The sequence below is a fragment of the Heptranchias perlo genome, chromosome 3 (genome assembly GCF_035084215.1).
Source record: "Heptranchias perlo isolate sHepPer1 chromosome 3, sHepPer1.hap1, whole genome shotgun sequence".
In the NCBI taxonomy this organism is placed as follows: domain Eukaryota; kingdom Metazoa; phylum Chordata; class Chondrichthyes; order Hexanchiformes; family Hexanchidae; genus Heptranchias; species Heptranchias perlo.
The window spans coordinates 38014123-38033752 of record NC_090327.1 but is presented as its reverse complement, the minus strand read 5'-3'; the positions used below and the strand labels follow the sequence as shown (position 1 = coordinate 38033752).

The following is a 19630-nucleotide window of genomic DNA, read 5'->3' as shown; positions in this document are numbered from 1 at the left end:
AGTGTGAGAATATTCTTTAATATCACCTTTCAAGCTACAGCCTCTCAATATCCCTAATCTGTGCCCTGTAGGTAATACAGTGCTGTAGTTGATTGCTTCTTCAGTACTGTCCCCTCCCTGACCCTCCACTTTACACAGTGCCTCACCTGCTAACTCCCTCCTCTCCTTCCAAGAGCCACATTACAGGAGCCTGACTGTAACCTTTAATGATTAATAAAAAAGTGAAGTTCTTATTTTTAAAAAGGAAGACTCCAAGCGGATTTCAAACAATGTATTATTTTTTTTACTTTTTAAAAATACACGACATTCATCCCTGCAAATATCCAGCTCCTAGCACCGTGAAATCTCTGCAAGTTGTAAAATTACAAACGCACAAGCCACTTACCAGAGAGCACCCACTGAAACCCATTTCCCAGGGAGAGAGAGAAAGAGTGTGTGAGAGAGTGAGAGTGAGCGGTCCTTCTTAGTCCTCAGCTTGTGTCATTGCAAGACTGGTTTCCACAACAGCTTAAACATTTCAGAAATACTTGGGGAACTATGTGCGCTTTTAAAAAAAAGTTTCTCTTTCAGTCTATAGTACAGAATCAAATTGATCGTCAAACTGGAGTTTTCCTTCAAAGCTTTTGCTACCTGACACTAAATAATGAATATATCGTCTTTCCTGCTACTTTCTCCTGCCCCCTGCCAGCCCCTCCCGTAAACAGTTTTAATTTAATTAATAATAAAAAAATCCCACGTAAAGCAGATAAATTTCTTTTAAATATCAGATTGGCTCACATAACAAAATAGCTGAGCCAAACGAATTTTGGGCGGAACTTTCAACTGCGGCCGGGCGAGGTGCAGTTAATCAGGCGCTAACGGGTTGGATGCCCGTTAGAAACCCTCTGCCCACCGATTCCAACAGACAGGAAAAATCCAGTGGGCTGCGTAACGGGCTGCCGATCCGTTCTGGCCCCCACCAGAGTTGAAAGTTGGGCCCGTTGTTTTTGCCAGGGTGGGGGTGGTGATTGCTGGGGGCAGAGATTTTGTAAATGACTTGCTAACTGGGTTTTGCCAGCACCAACCCAAAACGCTCAGTTGTTCCCAAGACGCTCAGTATCTGAAGCAAACTTAAAAAAATAAGTTGTGTCTTCTTCAAAAAATGTTTTACTTGTAGTTGATGATTCCCTCCCAAAATCACTTCAATTAAAAAAAACTCTTGTCCCAACAAAGGGGCGCAGTTACACAGGTGCCGCATCCAGAGGTTGTTCACCATGTGCGAGTCCAGACTAAGTTAGTGTCGACAGTCTATTCGACCGTGGGGGGCATGACGACAGAGCGCAATCCTATTCTCACACGATATCACTTTCTGGCTGGAGGTGGGGGAGGGGAGGCGAGGGGAGGGTGTGCAGGGGAGAGGGGGGTGCACTGGATAGTGATCAAGAGCTGGAAGCCTGCCCAAGCGTTTGTCCTTTCCCAACCCTAATCAATCGTAGAGCCTTTAACACTAAAAGGCCCCTCCCTCCCCCCCTCTCACCCCAAACCGGCTGAGATCAGCTAACTTAGAACAGACCAGAGGGGCAGATTGAACCTGGGACCTTCCTGGCCTGTTTGGCTGGGCTACTCCCTGCGTTTTCTGGGAGGGAGAGGGGGAGAGAAAGGGTGATCCCAATTAAAATTCATTTTTTTTGTTTAACCAGATACTAAAGTTCTTCCTTTACTCAGTCAATGAATAAAAACCATTGGCCGCTATCCAAACAAAAAAACAGCAACCTTTAAGTCAGTACTAGTCACAGATGATTTTGCACAAGTTTTTTTTTAAAAAAACAAAAAAAAAACGGTTTTAAAACTTTTTTTCCCAAAACACTCGTCACAATTCTCTTTTTGCCGACATTAAATTGGAGGCAAAAAGAAAGTTTTTTTTTAAACATTTTCTTTACATAAAAAAGTCCGTAAAAATTTAATACAGTAAAATGATTTTTTTTAAAGTACGACAGTTTTCCGTTGACTGTCGGTGATATACAGTCAGACCGAGTTGATATCTAACCAATACTATAGTATTTACACAGTAAAAGAGGGAGAATGATGAAACCCTCCCCGACCCCACAACCTCCCCCCCCCTCAAAAATGTAATCGTCAAAGTGAACAGGGACTAGATCAGTTGTTAACTAGAAGTGGTTTCTTTGCTTCTCAATATATTCACATATGCGTTAAAACAGTATAATACAGATAGCTATGAGATTGAGAAGCTGGTTATAGATTCACATGGGTTTTTGCTCAAGGGCGGGGATGGGCTGGGGGAGGGGGAACAGAGAGGGGTTTATTATTCAATCCACATCCGGTTCTTCTTTAGGCTTGTAAATGGCGCCGAATTTCTGCATGTACTTCTTGATGTATTCCTTGGTTTTATGCTTCACGTTTTCATTGCACTCCAGGTCCTCAGGATTCTTGCACTGTTTCAGCTCCTTGTTCATGACACCATGTGTCAACTACACGAGTGAGAGGGAGAGTGTGTAACGGGGAGGGAGGGAGGGAGGGAGGGGGGAAAAGCAGAGAGCGAGGGAGGGAGGGAGGGGGGAAAAGCAGAGAGCGAGCGAGGGAGGGAGGGGGGAAAGGCGGGGAGGGAGGGAGGGAGGGAGGGGGGAAAAGCAGAGAGCGAGGGAGGGAGGGAGGGGAGAAAGGCAGAGAGCGAGCGAGGGAGGGAGGGGGGAAAGGGAGAGAGCGAGCGAGGGAGGGAGGGGGGAAAGGGAGAGAGCGAGCGAGGGAGGGAGGGGGGAAAGGCAGAGAGCGGGCGAGGGAGGGAGGGGGGAAAGGCAGAGAGCGGGCGAGGGAGGGAGGGGGTAAAGGCAGAGAGCGGGCGAGGGAGGGAGGGGGGAAAGGCAGAGAGCGGGCGAGGGAGGGAGGGGGTAAAGGCAGAGAGCGGGCGAGGGAGGGAGGGGGTAAAGGCAGAGAGCGGGCGAGGGAGGGAGGGGGGAAAGGCAGAGAGCGGGCGAGGGAGGGAGAGGGGAAAGGCAGAGAGCGGGCGAGGGAGGGAGGGGGGAAAGGCAGAGAGCGGGCGAGGGAGGGAGGGGGGAAAGGCAGAGCGCGGGCGAGGGAGGGAGGGGGGAAAGGCAGAGCGCGGGCGAGGGAGGGAGGGGGGAAAGGCAGAGCGCGGGCGAGGGAGGGAGGGGGAAAAGGCAGAGCGCGGGCGAGGGAGGGAGGGGGAAAAGGCAGAGCGCGGGCGAGGGAGGGAGGGGGAAAAGGCAGAGCGCGGGCGAGGGAGGGAGGGGGGAAAGGCAGAGCGCGGGCGAGGGAGGGAGGGGGGAAAGGCAGAGCGCGGGCGAGGGAGGGAGGGGGGAAAGGCAGAGCGCGGGCGAGGGAGGGAGGGGGGAGAGGCAGAGCGCGGGCGAGGGAGGGAGGGGGGAGAGGCAGAGCGCGGGCGAGGGAGGGAGGGGGGAGAGGCAGAGCGCGGGCGAGGGAGGGAGGGGGGAGAGGCAGAGCGCGGGCGAGGGAGGGAGGGGGGAGAGGCAGAGCGCGGGCGAGGGAGGGAGGGGGGAGAGGCAGAGCGCGGGCGAGGGAGGGAGGGGGGAAAGGCAGAGCGAGGGCGAGGGAGGGGGGAAAGGCAGAGCGAGGGCGAGGGAGGGGGGAAAGGCAGAGCGCGGGCGAGGGAGGGGGGAAAGGCAGAGCGCGGGCGAGGGAGGGGGGAAAGGCAGAGCGAGGGCGAGGGAGGGGGGAAAGGCAGAGCGAGGGCGAGGGAGGGGGGAAAGCCAGAGCGAGGGCGAGGGAGGGGGGAAAGGCAGAGCGAGGGCGAGGGAGGGGGGAAAGGCAGAGCGAGGGCGAGGGAGGGGGGAAAGGCAGAGCGAGGGCGAGGGAGGGGGGAAAGGCAGAGCGAGGGCGAGGGAGGGGGGAAAGGCAGAGCGAGGGCGAGGGAGGGGGGAAAGGCAGAGCGAGGGCGAGGGAGGGGGAAAGGAAGGGAGGGGGAGAGGGAGGGGGAAAGGAAGGGAGGGGGAAAGGCAGAGCGAGGGAGGGAGGGGGAAAAGGCAGAGCGCGGGCGAGGGAGGGAGGGGGGAAAGGCAGAGCGCGGGCGAGGGAGGGAGGGAGGGGGGAAAGGCAGAGCGCGGGCGAGGGAGGGAGGGGGGAAAGGCAGAGCGCGGGCGAGGGAGGGAGGGGGGAAAGGCAGAGCGCGGGCGAGGGAGGGAGGGGGGAAAGGCAGAGCGCGGGCGAGGGAGGGAGGGGGGAAAGGCAGAGCGCGGGCGAGGGAGGGAGGGGGGAAAGGCAGAGCGCGGGCGAGGGAGGGAGGGGGGAAAGGCAGAGCGCGGGCGAGGGAGGGAGGGGGGAAAGGCAGAGCGCGGGCGAGGGAGGGAGGGGGGAAAGGCAGAGCGCGGGCGAGGGAGGGAGGGGGGAAAGGCAGAGCGCGGGCGAGGGAGGGAGGGGGGAAAGGCAGAGCGCGGGAGAGGGAGGGAGGGGGGAAAGGCAGAGCGCGGGAGAGGGAGGGAGGGGGGAAAGGCAGAGCGCGGGCGAGGGAGGGAGGGGGGAAAGGCAGAGCGCGGGCGAGGGAGGGAGGGGGGAAAGGCAGAGCGCGGGCGAGGGAGGGAGGGGGGAAAGGCAGAGCGCGGGCGAGGGAGGGAGGGGGGAAAGGCAGAGCGCGGGCGAGGGAGGGAGGGGGGAAAGGCAGAGCGCGGGCGAGGGAGGGAGGGGGGAAAGGCAGAGCGCGGGCGAGGGAGGGAGGGGGGAAAGGCAGAGCGCGGGCGAGGGAGGGAGGGGGGAAAGGCAGAGCGCGGGCGAGGGAGGGAGGGGGGAAAGGCAGAGCGCGGGCGAGGGAGGGAGGGGGGAAAGGCAGAGCGCGGGCGAGGGAGGGAGGGGGGAAAGGCAGAGCGCGGGCGAGGGAGGGAGGGGGGAGAGGCAGAGCGCGGGCGAGGGAGGGAGGGGGGAGAGGCAGAGCGCGGGCGAGGGAGGGAGGGGGGAAAGGCAGAGCGCGGGCGAGGGAGGGAGGGGAGAAAGGCAGAGCGCGGGCGAGGGAGGGGGGAAAGGCAGAGCGCGGACGAGGGAGGGGGGAAAGGCAGAGCGAGGGCGAGGGAGGGGGGAAAGGCAGAGCGCGGGCGAGGGAGGGGGGAAAGGCAGAGCGCGGGCGAGGGAGGGGGGAAAGGCAGAGCGCGGGCGAGGGAGGGGGGAAAGGCAGAGCGCGGGCGAGGGAGGGGGGAAAGGCAGAGCGCGGGCGAGGGAGGGGGGAAAGGCAGAGCGCGGGCGAGGGAGGGGGGAAAGGCAGAGCGAGGGCGAGGGAGGGGGGAAAGGCAGAGCGAGGGCGAGGGAGGGGGGAAAGGCAGAGCGAGGGCGAGGGAGGGGGGAAAGGCAGAGCGAGGGCGAGGGAGGGGGGAAAGGCAGAGCGAGAGCGAGGGAGGGGGGAAAGGCAGAGCGAGGGCGAGGGAGGGGGGAAAGGCAGAGCGAGGGCGAGGGAGGGGGGAAAGGCAGAGCGAGGGCGAGGGAGGGGGAAAGGAAGGGAGGGGGAAAGGCAGAGCGAGGAAGGGAGGGGGAAAGGCAGAGCGAGAAAAAGGCAGAGCGAGAAAAAGGCAGAGCGAGAAAAAGGCAGAGCGAGAAAAAGGCAGAGCGAGAAAAAGGCAGAGCGAAAGGGAGGGAGAGAGGGAAAAAGACAGAGAGAGAGAGAGAGAGGAAAGGCAGAGAGAGAGAGAGGAAAGGCAGAGAGAGAGAGAGAGAGAGGGAAAAAGGCAGAGAGAGAGAGAGAGAGGGGAAAGGCAGAGAGAGAGAGAGAGAGAGAGAGAGGGAAAAAGGCAGAGAGAGAGAGAGAGAGGAAAGGCAGAGAGAGAGAGAGAGAAAAAGGCAGAGAGAGAGAGAGAGAGAAAAAGGCAGAGAGAGAGCGCGAGAGAGGGAGAGAGAGCGCGAGAGAGGGAGAGAGAGGGGAAAGGCAGAGAGCGAGGGAGGGGGGAAAGGCAGAGAGCGAGGGAGGGGGGAAAGGCAGAGAGCGAGGGAGGGGGGAAAGGCAGAGAGCGAGGGAGGGGGGAAAGGCAGAGAGCGAGGGAGGGGGGAAAGGCAGAGAGCGAGGGAGGGGGGAAAGGCAGAGAGCGAGGGAGGGGGGAAAGGCAGAGAGCGAGGGAGGGGGGAAAGGCAGAGAGCGAGGGAGGGAGGGAGGGGGGAAAGGCAGAGAGCAAGGGAGGGAGGGAGGGGGGAAAGGCAGAGAGCAAGGGAGGGAGGGAGGGAGGGGGGAAAGGCAGAGAGCAAGGGAGGGAGGGAGGGAGGGAGGGGGGGAAAGGCAGAGAGCGAGGGAGGGAGTGGGGAAGGCAGAGAGCGAGGGAGGGAGTGGGGAAGGCAGGAAGAAACAAAGTGGTTATTATCTATCTGCATTATATCTTCCATGCAGTTTCCCTTCCTCTCACTAAAGTCACTCACTCTCATTAGGGCTTTGAGTTTGGCTTTGGTTGCATGGGTGCTAACTGCTCCCTGCTCCCAGGTACTTCACTCAAGTGGTAATTTTATCACATAGCAATCTTGACCGTGAGAGCCGGCCGACTGTTCGACTGTGATGGCCGTCACAGCCGAGCTTGACCCTACGCTCACAAATGCACTTTCCGCTCTCTAGCCCAAGGGCAACTGTTGTCAGTCCATGCCCCGGGCTGAGATCAGCCAACTGAGCACAGACTGCTGATCAAACCGGGGCCTCTTCCTTGTCCGTATGGCTCAGGGCAGTGCAGTCGGCCACAGGGCCATCAGTGGGGGGCCATCGGACAGGTGGTTTTCCAAAAGAAATCCCACACTGCGGCTTAAATAAGTTTTCCGTGCCCTTACCTTCCGAGCCAGATGTTTGAAGTCCTCCGTTGCTACGATTCTTCCTAATTTACAGTCGGGCTTCCGGTAGGGATTCAGGCACAGAACGATGAACTGGGAGATCTGGAAAGAAGAGAGAAATTGAGCCTGTGGATAAAAGGTAGAACGTCCCCTCTCCCGGCTGATAGAGTGAGGATACTTCCACTGGAGGTATTTCACTCCCCTTTCCCCCGCAACCACGACTATCATTGGGCTGCTATTGCTTGGGTACTGCTCATCCTACAGTAAGAAAGAACTTGCATTGTACAGCACCGTATCAAACTGCGATCAGTTTTGGGCACCGCATCTCAGGGAGGACATAGCGGCCTTGGAGGAGCAGAAGGATTTGGATGTTCAGGTATACAAATCATTTAAAGCTAGTACAGGTACAAAAAGTAATCAAAAAGGCTAATGGAATGCTGGCCTTTATCTCAAAGGGGGCTGGAATACAAAGGGGAGAAAGTCATCTTCAGTTGTACAGAGGCTTGGTCAGACCCCATCTGGAGTACTGCTCTCAGTTCTGGGCATCGCACCTCAGGAAAGATATATTGGCTTTGGAGCGGGTACCGGAATTATAGTGGGGTTTAAAGGGTTAAATTATGAGGAAAGGTTGCATAAACTTGGCTTGTATTTCCTTGAGTTTAGAAGGTTGAGGGGTGATTTGATTGAGGTATTTAAAATTAAAAGGATATTGATAGGGTAGATTCAGAGCAACTATTTCCGCTGGTGGGGGAATCCGGAACAAGGGGACACAACCTTAAAATTAGAGCTAGGCCGGTTAGGAGTGAAATCAGGAAGCACTTTTTCACACAAAGGTTTGTGGAAATCTGGAACTCTCTCCCCCAAAAGGCTGTGGATGCTGGGTCAATTGAAATTTTCAAGACTGAGATCGACAGATTTTAGTTCAGTAAGGGTATCAAGGGATATGGAGCAAAGGCAGGTAAACGGAGTTAAGGTACAGATCAACCATGATCTAATTGAATGGCGGAACAGGCTCGAGGGGCGAAATGGCCTACACCTGTTCCTATGCTCAGGATGTCCCAAAGTGCTTTACACTTCAATAAAGTACTTTATTGTCTGTAGTCACTGTAGTAACGTAGGAAACAAGGCAGCCAATTTAGGTCCCACAAACAATGAGATAAATGCTCAGATCATGTTTTGGCGATGTTGGTTGAAGGATAAATATTGGCCAGGACACTGGGAAAACTCCCTTGCTCTTCTGCGAATAGTGTCATGGGATAGTGTCAGGTTATGTACACCTGAGGGCAGACAGGGCCTCGGTTTGACGTCTTGTGCGAAAGACGTGCAGCCCTCCTTCAGTACGGCACTGGAGTGTTGGCCTGGATTATGGGAGTGGGGCTTGAAGGGGAGACGGGAGCACTGGAAGGTGAGAAGAGATAATAAAGTTGTTGAGAGATTGAATCACTTAATGAACTGGAGCACTCCCAGAATGTGACCTCAAATTCAGGAACAACACATCCCAAAGGATAAAATAACACCCAAGCTCCGGTGCCCTCCCTCTCATTCTGCAGCTGTGTAAACTCATGTTTTCTCACACGCCAGCCTGGGGTGACCTTGGTACAGTTTAGTGTCCTTCATACTACGCGGCCTGCATGTTTAAAAAGCTTATTTACAGCCTATGAAACCCATTCATTGTTCACGTGTCCCCTCTATTTGTTTTGGGCTATCCTTTAAAAGACCCATACTCCCCTGACAAGTTGTGATGATGGGACCCACCCTAAACTGACTGATCTGGCATGTTTCTCCAGTACTTTTAAAAATCTTTCTCCCACCACCCTCCTCCTTTCCCCCCTCCTCCACAACTGAAGGAGTTCGCTCTTGCTGGGCCATGGAACCACAGATGTATGAGTGGGCTTCTGCAGGCCATTCAACTGTTGGGGGCTCCCAGATGAGCCCTACCCTGCCGTTGCTGTTTCCAGCGGGTCAGAGGGCAATCGTCCCTCATCCCCGGCCACCACAGCTTCCCCGATTAACATTAATAACTCAGCACAGGGGTACAAGCATTGCAGCCTTGGCAGATCCTGTGCCCGCCTGATATGTAGCCATCCACGGGGAGTCACTGATTTGATCCCTCTCTAGCCCAAGGGCACTGAGGCGAGGCAAAGTGCCTTGTTAACCCGATGACATCACAGCCTCTTGGCAAAGAAAGACAGAATGTTCTGAGTAGTGAGATAAGGTGCAGTCAGGCTGGGACCTGCTAACATCTGGTCTTGTCTGGCATTTCACCCACTATCCTAAATATCCACTCTCTCCACCACCGGCGGACCGTGGCTGCAGATAGCTATAGACGCACTGCAGCGAATCGCCAAGGCTTCTTTGGCAGCAACTGCCAAACCCACGACCCCCACCACCTCAAAGGACAAGGGCAGCAGGTGCATGGGAACACCATCACCTCCAAATACCCGCCCAGGTCACACCCCATCCCGATTTGGACATTTATCGTCGTTCCTTCATCGTCGCTGGGTCAAAATCCTAGAACTCCCTGCCTAATAGCATTGTGGGAGCACCTTCACCAGATGGACTGCAGTGGTTCAAGAAGGCGGCTCATCACCACCTTCTTAAAGCAACGAGGGACACCCATGAGAGACAGGGCAATGTCTATGACAGATAGTTGGGTGGGGTGGGGAGTCCTTGGGAGTAGGGTGTGTGCATTAGAGATAGAGGTAAATCCACAGAAGGAGGACACGCCCATGAGGGGTAGAGGTATATTCGGATGAAAGGGGCACATTTGAGAGCTGGGGTTATGCTCACGAGCGATGCAAGAGGAAGGAAAGCTCAGTGAATTAACGGCCTATTTAAAATTCAGACAGCCAATGAGTGACTTATTAAAAGCCAGTGTTGAATTTTTCTTCTGATGCCGTGTAGTTCAACAAACCGGTCCTTATTTTTAAAAAGACCAACACCCACCCAGTGTCCTCCACCTCACTATCTCCTTCAATCATTTCTTTCTTCAGAAAGGCATCCAATTGCCTCAAACCCATTTATACTGACTGCTTTAATGTGCTTCCCTAGTAACTTGTCCCACAACTCAATTGCCCTCTGGTTCTCCCCATCCCCCTCTCAACTTCCCTTCTGACTGCTTACTTCCTTAGTTTTGAACCTGCACCTCCTGCACTGTGCAACACAAATAAATAAATATATAGATAGGAAAGAGAGAAAAACAAAACAAACTTACATTTATAAAGCACTTTGATGATATCTCTCAGTACATGCTTTATATTCAATTAATTATTTTTGAAGTGAAATCACTGTTAAGGTGGTAGCCATTTTGTGCAGAGCAAGATCCAACAAGCAGCAATGAAATAAATAACCAGTTCATCTGTTGTTTGGGGTGGGGGTGGGGGCATGGCATTGGCAACGGCAACCATTTGTGTATAGAAAGATGCAAATGATTTCATTTTTGGTTTTGATTGAGAGAAGAATGTTGTCCAGGACACTGCGAGAACTTCCCAAGGGAGGTGGAGGGAGAAGAGCCAAACTTTCTGTGGTGAAGACTTACCTCCTTCCTGAACAGCTCTTTGCTCCTCTTGGCGAGCTCGCTCGAAGTGTCGGCCTCTGCAGTTTTAGGCTTTCTCTTGGATGACTGTAACAGGAGACAGGAAGGATATTAGTGACTTCAAAAATAAAAATGTAGCAAGGTAACTAGTTACAGCTGAATTTCCACGTCATACTGGGCTGGGGCAGGGGTTAGCTGGCAGAGCCCAGCGGCCAACTCCCACCACCACCCACCAAAAATAAAAACAGTTCAAGGAAACAAACAGCCGGAACATCATCCGGAACTGTAGGGCCTGCTCTTTTTAAATTGCATCCTTCAATTCTCTGCGGAATGTGTGTACCTTTCCCAGGATATGGTAGTTCCTCCTCTTGATAACGTAACCAAGTGGCCATTCTGCTCGAGTGTCAGCATGACTTTTACAAAAATGCATTCTTGGGATATGGTCACCGCTGGCAAGGTGGGCATTTATTACCCATCTCTAGTCGCCCTTGAGAAGGTGGTGGGCCTTCTTCTTGAACTGCTGTAGTAACGTGTTGATTCTTTATAGCCGTTTTATACAACTGAGTGACTTGCCAGGCCACTTCAGAGGGCAGTTGAGAGTCAACCACGTAGTTGTGGGACTGGAGTCACAGACCGGGTAAGGACGACATGTTTCCTTCTCTAAGGGACATTGGTGAAGCAAATGGGTTTTTACAACAATCCAACAGCTGCCTGGTCACTTTTATTGATGCCAGCTTTTTATTTCCAGATTTTATAAAAACTGAATTCAAATTCTCAAACTGTCATGGTGGGATCTGAACTCATGTTCTCTCGATTATTAGCCCAGTAACGTAACCGCTAACCCGTGGCTTTGTCGCTTTTGGAGGGCATCAGAGCAGAGCCAGCCCCTGATCACACGGGTCATCCACAGTGGAGAGTGAAGAGGAACAGAGACCGTGAGACTGTTTTCCCCCCTCAGCCCTGGGACACGGAGGCCGATTGCCGTGCCCATGAGACACGGTTCATGCCCCACGATTAAACAAACTCAAACGACAAGTAAAAACAAGCAACACACAAATGAAATAGTTAAGGATGAAATGGAAAGAGTCTTGGAGTTAGATCCCTGCACCCACCGAGCGGATTTTGGCTGGGCAGGCAGATGGTAGAATGCAATTGTCTATTATAAAGGATGTGATAACAGGACACTTAGATAATATCAATGGGATTAGACAAAGTCAACATGGATTTATGAAAGGGAAATCATGTTTGACAAACCTACTGGAGTTTTTTTTTTGAGGATGTAACTGGTAGAATAGATAAGGGAGAACCAGTGGATGTGGTGTATTTGGATTTTCAGAAGGCCTTTGATAAAGTCTCACATAAGAGATTAGGGTACAACATTAAAGCACATGGGATTGGGGGTAATACACTAGCATGGATTGAAAATTGGTTAACAGACAGGAAACAGAGTTGGAATAAATGGGCCTTTTTCGGGGTAGCAGGCAGTGACTAGTGGGGTACCGCAGGGATCAGTGCTTGGGCCCCAGCTATTCACAATATATATCAATGATTTGGATGAGGGAACCAAATGTAATATTTCCAAGTTTGCTGACGACACAAAACTATGTGGGATCGTGAGTTGTGAGGAGGATGCAAAGAGGCTTCAAGGCGATTTAGACAAGTTGAGAGAGTGGGCAAATACATGCCAGATGCAGTATAACCTGGATAAATGTGAAGTTACCCACTTCGGAAGGAAAAACAGAAAGGCAATGTATTATTTAAATGTTGATAGATTGGGAAGTGTTGATGTACAAAGGGATTTGAGTACAGGAGCAAGGATGTCTTACTGCCTTGGTGAGACCACACCTGGAGTGTTGTGTGCAGTTTTGGCCTCCTTACCTAAGAAAGGATATACTTGCCATAGAGGGATTGCAGCGAAGGTTCACCAGACTGATTCCTGGGATGGCAGGACTGTCGTATGAGGAGAGATTGGTCGACTAGGCCTGTATTCACCAGAGTTTAGAAGAATGAGAGGTCGATCTCATTGAAACGTATAAAATTCTAACAGGGCTGGACAGACTGGATGCAGGGAGAATGTTTCACCTGGCTGGGGGTCCAGAACGAGGGCGGGGGGGTCACAGTCTCAGGATACGGGGTAGGACATTTAGGCCTGAGATGAGGAGAAACTTCTTCACTCAGAGGGTGGTGAACCTGTGGAATTCTCTACCACAGAAGGCTGTGGAGGCCAAGTCACTGAATATATTTAAGAAGGAGACAGATAGATTTCTAGACACAAAAGGCATCAAGGGGAATGGGGAGAGAGCGGGAATATGGTATTGAGATAGAGGATCAGCCACGATCATATTAAATGGTGGAGCAGGCTCGGAGGGCTGAATGGCCTACTCCTATTTTCTATGTTTCTATGTCCCGGTGGGGAGGTCCGGCCCATTTTGAGACTTTGGGCCTCCCCAGCATCAGGCAGCCTAGTCAGCCTCCGGGATGGACTCCTGCACCTTCCAGAGCCACAAAAATAGACTTTACCAGCGCACCCACCGCCTAAAAGGGCAAACAGGGCCCCTCTGTACGTCTTAGGACCCTGATTTGCATTTCAAATGGGCCTACTGCCTGATTTTTTTGCGGGGGTGGGGGGGGGGCGGGAAAGAGAGCTCTGACCACCCAGCGGTTGGCCTGCGGAGGGGGGGGGAAATATAGTGGTCACAGCGACGGTGGGAACGGGGTGGTAAGTCGTCCCCCCGCCCCCCCCCAACATACTCGGGGCCCTAACGCCCCGTTAACGCCACAAAGCTACCCTATGGAGTCTCAGTACTCAACATGTCCAATCAATGCACAGCAGCAGTCAACAAAGCCAATAGGATGGATGTTGATCTCCACAGTGAAACAGTAGAGTACAAGTCAGTGGAGGTCGCGATCAAACCGTACAGGGCCCTGGTCAGACCCAGGGCCTGCTGTAAAGATCTGTGACAATAAGCAAACTTGAAAAATATGGTACATAGTTACAACTTCACACACACCCCCCCGCCACCAAAAACAAAACACAGGTTAAATTAAATTAACACACACAGCTGAGGGAAATACTCCAAGTGTTGGGTTTGCAGAGGGTGTATGTATGTGGGGGAGGGGATTTATGTGCAGTAACGGCAAGCAGAATGTATGCGAAAACATCAACTGGATAGAGGTTGTGAATTCAGTGAAAGAATGCACCTGTGGCTGGAAACAGGCCTGGGAAACCACATCAAAGCTCAAGCTGTCGGATTGGACTTTACTGTTTGCTACAGCGGGAGAGAGCACGTGCGGGAGAGGGTGAGAGAGAGATGAGCTAGAGAGAGAGACTAACATAGGGACATAGAAACAGGAGCCTGTTCCGCCATTCAATGAGATCATGGCTGATCTGTGACCTATCTCCATATACCCGCCTTAGCCCCATAGGTTAACAAAAATCGATCAGTCTCAGATTTAAAATTAACAATTGAGCTAGCATCTACTGCTGTTTGTGGAAGAGACACTAAGGCTGAGAATCAGCCCCTCCTGATCGTTGTCCAGCAACCTCCTGCTGAAAAGTGTGTGTGGATGTCAGAGTGAGAACAGGGTCGGGTTCAGATGTTCAAATAACCAGTTGGCACTCACTGTGAAGGTTCTCATGTAAAGAACACGTAAAGTTTGGTTCCCCGGTGCTTGTGGAACGTTCAAGAGGGGAAAAAAGGACAGACTAAACGTAAGCTTCATCACCACCACCCAACGGAGCAAGGTAATGACGAATATGGACCCGGGGAGTCCGGGCTGTGGCTCTCTTCTCCGTGCCATTTTTTCGCCCCCTCCTATATTGAAGGCATCAACTCCCTAGCAGGGTAGGGCTCTGTGGGAGCCAAGCGCCCTTGCTACCTCTCCCTAGCGGCCAATCTTTGTGCATGAGCCAAGCCAGCGAGCAGCAGCAGAAGGAAGATACCCCAACGAGCCGCGATCCTGCCCCCAACCAAACCTACACCCCTTCGTTCCAGTAGGGGTCACTGAATAGTGATTGGGAGCAGGCACCACGGCTGATTTTCCCGTCCCTGGGGAGGTGTTAATGGCAATTGCAGCACCTCGCTCACTTTGCAGTCTAAGATTGGCTAACTTGGGATTGAGAACCTGGGACCCTCCCGATGGTCAGCGATGGCTTTTGATGAGATATGACTGACTCAGAATCAGAATCGGAATCACTTTCTCACTGACACACAAACGTGCACATACCTGGCTGTAAGAGTTGGGTGTCCCTTCTCCACTTCCATCTTGTCCGTGTAGCTCAGTGAGCATTGGGTCCTAAAAGTAACAAGAAACACGCAATAAGATGTCTCCTCCAGCTCCCTTTAGCTGACAGACGTCACTCCCTCGGCCTTCAGAATATAACAATCAGGTAACATCACTGGGTAATAATACACCACCGGGTAAGGGACACAGAGCAGACGGGTAATAATACACCTCCGGGTAAGGGACACAGAGCAGACGGGTAATAATACACCTCCGGGTAAGGGACACAGAGCAGACGGGTAATAATACACCGCCGGGTGAGGGACGCAGAGCAGACGGGTAATAATACACCTCCGGGTAAGGGACACAGAACAGACGGGTAATAATACACCACCGGGTAAGGGACACAGAGCAGACGGGTAATAATACACCTCCGGGTAAGGGACACAGAGCAGACGGGTAATAATACACCTCCGGGTAAGGGACACAGAGCAGACGGGTAATAATACACCTCCGGGTAAGGGACGCAGAGCAGACGGGTAATAATACACCTCCGGGTAAGGGACGCAGAGCAGACGGGTAATAATACACCACCGGGTAAGGGACACAGAGCAGACGGGTAATAATACACCTCCGGGTAAGGGACACAGAGCAGACGGGTAATAATACACCTCCGGGTAAGGGACACAGAGCCATTGAGTAACACCTGCGCCACCACTGAGTGAGACATGCTGGAATTATTTTTTTGCATTGGAAGCTCCACAGAGCCAGAAACTCCCCTCCCTGTCCAGCAGCAAGAAAGGTCACCTTAGCTGGATTTTCATCGTACGTGGGGGTCCCCAGATCCATTTCGGCTTCGTGACCCACGCTCATGTCGTCGCTGCCTCCGTCCCACAACGGCGGGTCCCACTGCGTTTGCCTAAAGGAATATACAACATCACTGAGTGAGGCGGGGTCTTAGGGTGTCGAGCTAAAACAGATAGAGCACAGGGTCCTAGCAAGTGATCTGGGGCCGAGCCTGCGCGGAGTACTGGGTGCAGCTCTGGTCAGACCAAACTGGGATATCCTGGCACTAGAGAGGGTGCAGGTGAAGGGCAACTGAATGGAATCCTTGGATTGGGCGCCCGAGCAATGGCTAACAGGAGCTGAGAAAGACAACTCTGGAGAAAAGGAGGCAGAGAGGAGACCTTACTGAGTTAGTTCAGACTCTAGGGTTGCAGCCAATGCAGTAAACGGCAATCATCGTTGCAACTTAAGCAAACATTTGTGCAGAGCAAGATCCCCAAAACAGAATGGAGATTAAATGACCAGATTATCTGTTTTTACTGATGCTGGCTGAGGGATAAATATTGGCCAGAACTCCAATGCTCTTCTTCAAATAGTACCATGGGATCTTTTACGTCCACCTTAGAGGATGGACGGGGCTTTGGTTTAATGTTTCATTTGAAAAACGGCACCTCCAGCAGTGGAGCACTGAAGTGTCAGCCTGAATTATGGGCTCAAGTCTCTGAAGTGGGACTTGACCCACAACCTTCTGACTCAGAGGCGAGAGTGCTACCACTGAGCCAAGCTGACACTAAGTCAGAGAGCCCATACAGCTGCCAAGGGACTTGAATTCTCCTTGTGTGCTGTAAAATTCTACGATTCTGTACCTGTACAAATGCCCCCCTCCCCCATGAAGTGAATGACTGCAAGCTATCCTCTGCAAACACTTTAGGGGGGTGAGGGGGCCGGGGGAGTGAGCGGAAGAGCTTGCCATCCCGGTTGAGCTCAGACGTCCAGTTCTTATGGTTAGTGGCTCATCTGCCACAGCAGCAGCTCCCCCTGCCACCCCCTCCAGGCTGAACAGCCATAATCACGCCCTGCCTTGCATTATGGGATTGACACCCTTCTACCAGGCCGTTGGGTTAAATAAGCTTGAGAGGGGGTTCCCACAAAGACCAACCTGGTTATCACGTGGTAATAGTAAATTTTTCCCTCGGGGTCCCGGGCGGTCTTCCAATTGGAGGGGAGGACGATGGTCTTCGGCTTTGGAGGCGAAGGAGGTGGCAAATCGAGAAGGTTGTTGACGACTATCAGTTCCTGTTGAAGATTACAGGTACAGTACAGTCATTACAAAAAAAGAGACAATCGCAACAGCCTGCGCTGCACTGAAACTGTAAATACCTGAAGAAACACATGAAGTGTTTGCCCCCAACCCCACCCCACCCCATGGTTGAAGGAGCTTACTCAGTAAGTGGCTGAGCCAATATAGATCAGGAAGTCCTCAGGTTCATTGGGTGAGATAGGATAGTGGTGCCATAGTTATGTATAGGGGCGGGGAAAATCAGAAAGGGTACCTGCTTCTGATCACTAACCAGTGACTCCCCATTGGAAAACCCTTGTGCGTGCATGTCGGATGAGGATCTTGCTAATTTTTGCTGTCAAGAGCTTACACACAAAGAATGGCCACTTGGGCAAAGTACCGCAGAGTGCCTGGGTGAGTCAAATCTCAGCCATGAGCCACGTCTTCAGGAGAGTTGGGAAGGGAGGCACGGAAAGGCCATTTGGCCTGTTGAAACCCATCAGCTCTCTGTAAAGTATTTTGATACAAGACAATAAAACAAGGTTTTTTTAAAAATTAATTCTAAGGATGAGAGCATCACTGGCAATGGTGGAATATCTTGTCCTTCCCGAGTTACCCCGAGGAGATGGTGTTGGGCCTTCTCCTTGGAGTGGCTTGATGTAACTGAGTGTTTTGCTAGGTCACCTCAGAGGGTGGATAAGTCAACCACGTTGGTGTGGGACTGGAGTCACACATGGGCCAGACCGGATAAGGACAGCAGGTTTCCTTCTCTACAGGACATTAGTGAACCAGTTGGGTTTTTACGACAGTCCGACAGCTTCACGGTCACTTTTACTGATACCAGCTTTTTATTTTCAAATTTTTTTAAAAAACTGAATTCAAATTCTCAAACTACCATGGTGGGATTTGAACTCCTGTTCTCTGGATTACTAGTCCAGTAACATAACCACTCCGCTACCATACCCTGACGTGCGCAGAATTGCTACGGCTGCTGAACAAGAACAACCTTTTTAGAAACATTTAAGCCAATGGCCCTGCTTCCATCATAGTCCCAGACAACATGTATGTGTTACAAAGGCAGGGAACAGTACCCGACAGGTGGCTCATTCCCTGCCTCCTGAGACAGGTTGGATCAGGTAAATGTCTGCTATCTGCCACGGGCGCTGCAGTTCCACCCTAAATTCTGGTCAGCGATACGGTTTACAAGTTGCTGCCTCGTGTGGTCTTTCCCCCAGAATCAGGGACCGCCCACAGCCAAAAGCCGAGGACATTCAATTGTTACAAAGTCAAGCAGCTGCCCATCCGTAAACCTTGTGAAGTCGTTCCAGTGTAGCCGCCAGAAAAGAAACCCAGGCAATAGGAGCAAATGGGAATAGGAGCCAGGAAATGGAAATAAATGGGAATGGAATCCAGGCAATAGGAGTAAATAGCAATGAGACACTGTCTGCTGGGATGTAGTTGGAGTTGAGGTGAGGCAAACTTTAGTAAAACTCTTGCACAGCAAACGAATAACAAAGCAACGGCAGCAATAGAGGTAGGACCCAAGGCTTGAAAATTTACATCTTTTTAAATTGCTGCCTTCCTCTCCAGTCGTTCTCCATCCCAAAACTCCATATTTCCCACTTCCCCCAACAGACCAGGGGAACCCCTCTCCCCTTTTGGACTGTGACCAGGTGCTGGGCGGAGTGGTTCAACTTATAATTTAGTTCAGAGGGAGTGCGGGGAGAGGAATGAATAGAACGGATATTGCAATTTATCCAGTGTCCATCAGACACTCAAAGTTGCTTGTTTATAGATCCCAATAAGTACTTGAAGGAGAGAGGAAAGGAGACAGAACAGCGAACAGAAACTGTGCATTTCTTTGGGACACTGTGGAGTGTGTTAAAATAACACCGATTGGAAAAGTCCAAGCTCAAACGTTGACCAGCCATTCGAATATGCAAAGCATCACGTGGCTTCACATGTGCGCTTCCACCTGGAGATGTAGAGAAGATGTTTCCACTTGTGGGGGAGACCAGAACTAGGGACCATAAATATAAGATAGTCACTAATAAATCCAACAGGGAATTCAGGAGAAATTTCTTTACCCAGAGAGTGGTTAGAATGTGGAACTCGCTACGACAAGGAGTAGTTGAGGCGACTAGCATAGATGCATTTAAGGGGAAGCTAAATAAACACATGAGGGAGAAAGGAACAGAAGGATATGCTGATAGGGTTAGATGAAGTAGGGTGGGAGGAGGCTCACGTGGAGCATAAACACTGGCACAGATCATTTGGGCTGAATGGCCAGTTTATGTGCTGTGCATTCTATGTAATGAGAACATTGGATAGTGATCATGGGCCGGGAATATTACCAGTCAAAGGCTCACTCCGGCCACTTTGTGTAGCGCTTTCAGACATCTTGATGCTGTGATAAGCTGTGTATAAACGTAAGTTATGAATTTAATTCAAGCCTTGGGTTACTCTGTAATACCTGTGCACAGAGGAGGGCAAGAGGAAGGAGGGGAGAATGGAGAGGGAATGAAGAACGACGCCACGATGAGACCGATTGGCACAGGAGGTACCTGCTGTACAGTCTGCAGTTGCCCAGGTTGCTGGTAGGACGGGGCCGATGATGTCACGAGCATTCCCGCTGCCGGCTGTGCGACAGCGCCCTGTGGGTGAGCCAGGAAACACTGCTGCCCCTGCGCACATTCAGGACTCGACTGAGCGTAACTCTGCAATGAGCAAAGACATAAAGAAGAGGGGGACAGAAAAAGAGAGAGCGACACACACACACAGACAACTGAAAGAAAGAAAGAACTTGCATTTATATAGCACCTTTCACGACCTCAGGACGTCTCAAAGTGCTTTACCTTTGAAGTGCAGTCACCCTATTGTAATGTAGGAAACATGGCATCTCGGCAGTGCAGCACTCCCTCAGTACAGCACTGCAGTGTCAGTCTAGATTTTGTGCTCAAGTCTCTGGGGTGGGACTTGAACCCACAACTTTTGACTCAGAGGCGAGAGTGCTACCACTGAGCAAAGGCTGACACCCATAAGGGGGGAGA

The 19630-nt window shown here is 52.1% G+C and overlaps 1 protein-coding gene across 2 annotated transcripts in view; it reads right to left on the bottom strand.

Moving 5' to 3' along the window:
* Positions 1-260: 260 nt before the first annotated feature.
* The window catches only part of setd2 (SET domain containing 2, histone lysine methyltransferase), a 109057-nt gene continuing 89687 nt past the window's right edge, over positions 261-19630 (bottom strand). Inside the window, exons 17-23 of one of the 2 annotated variants that reach the window (XM_067978903.1) lie at positions 19145-19297; positions 16461-16597; positions 15323-15434; positions 14519-14587; positions 10295-10378; positions 6757-6858; positions 261-2468 (exon numbers count right to left, since the gene is read on the bottom strand). In XM_067978903.1, the coding sequence (XP_067835004.1) occupies positions 2307-2468; positions 6757-6858; positions 10295-10378; positions 14519-14587; positions 15323-15434; positions 16461-16597; positions 19145-19297 (819 nt within the window). In that variant the 3' untranslated portion in view covers positions 261-2306. The remainder of the gene's footprint in view (positions 2469-6756; positions 6859-10294; positions 10379-14518; positions 14588-15322; positions 15435-16460; positions 16598-19144; positions 19298-19630) is intronic. The other variant, XM_067978910.1, reaches the window with a different exon arrangement.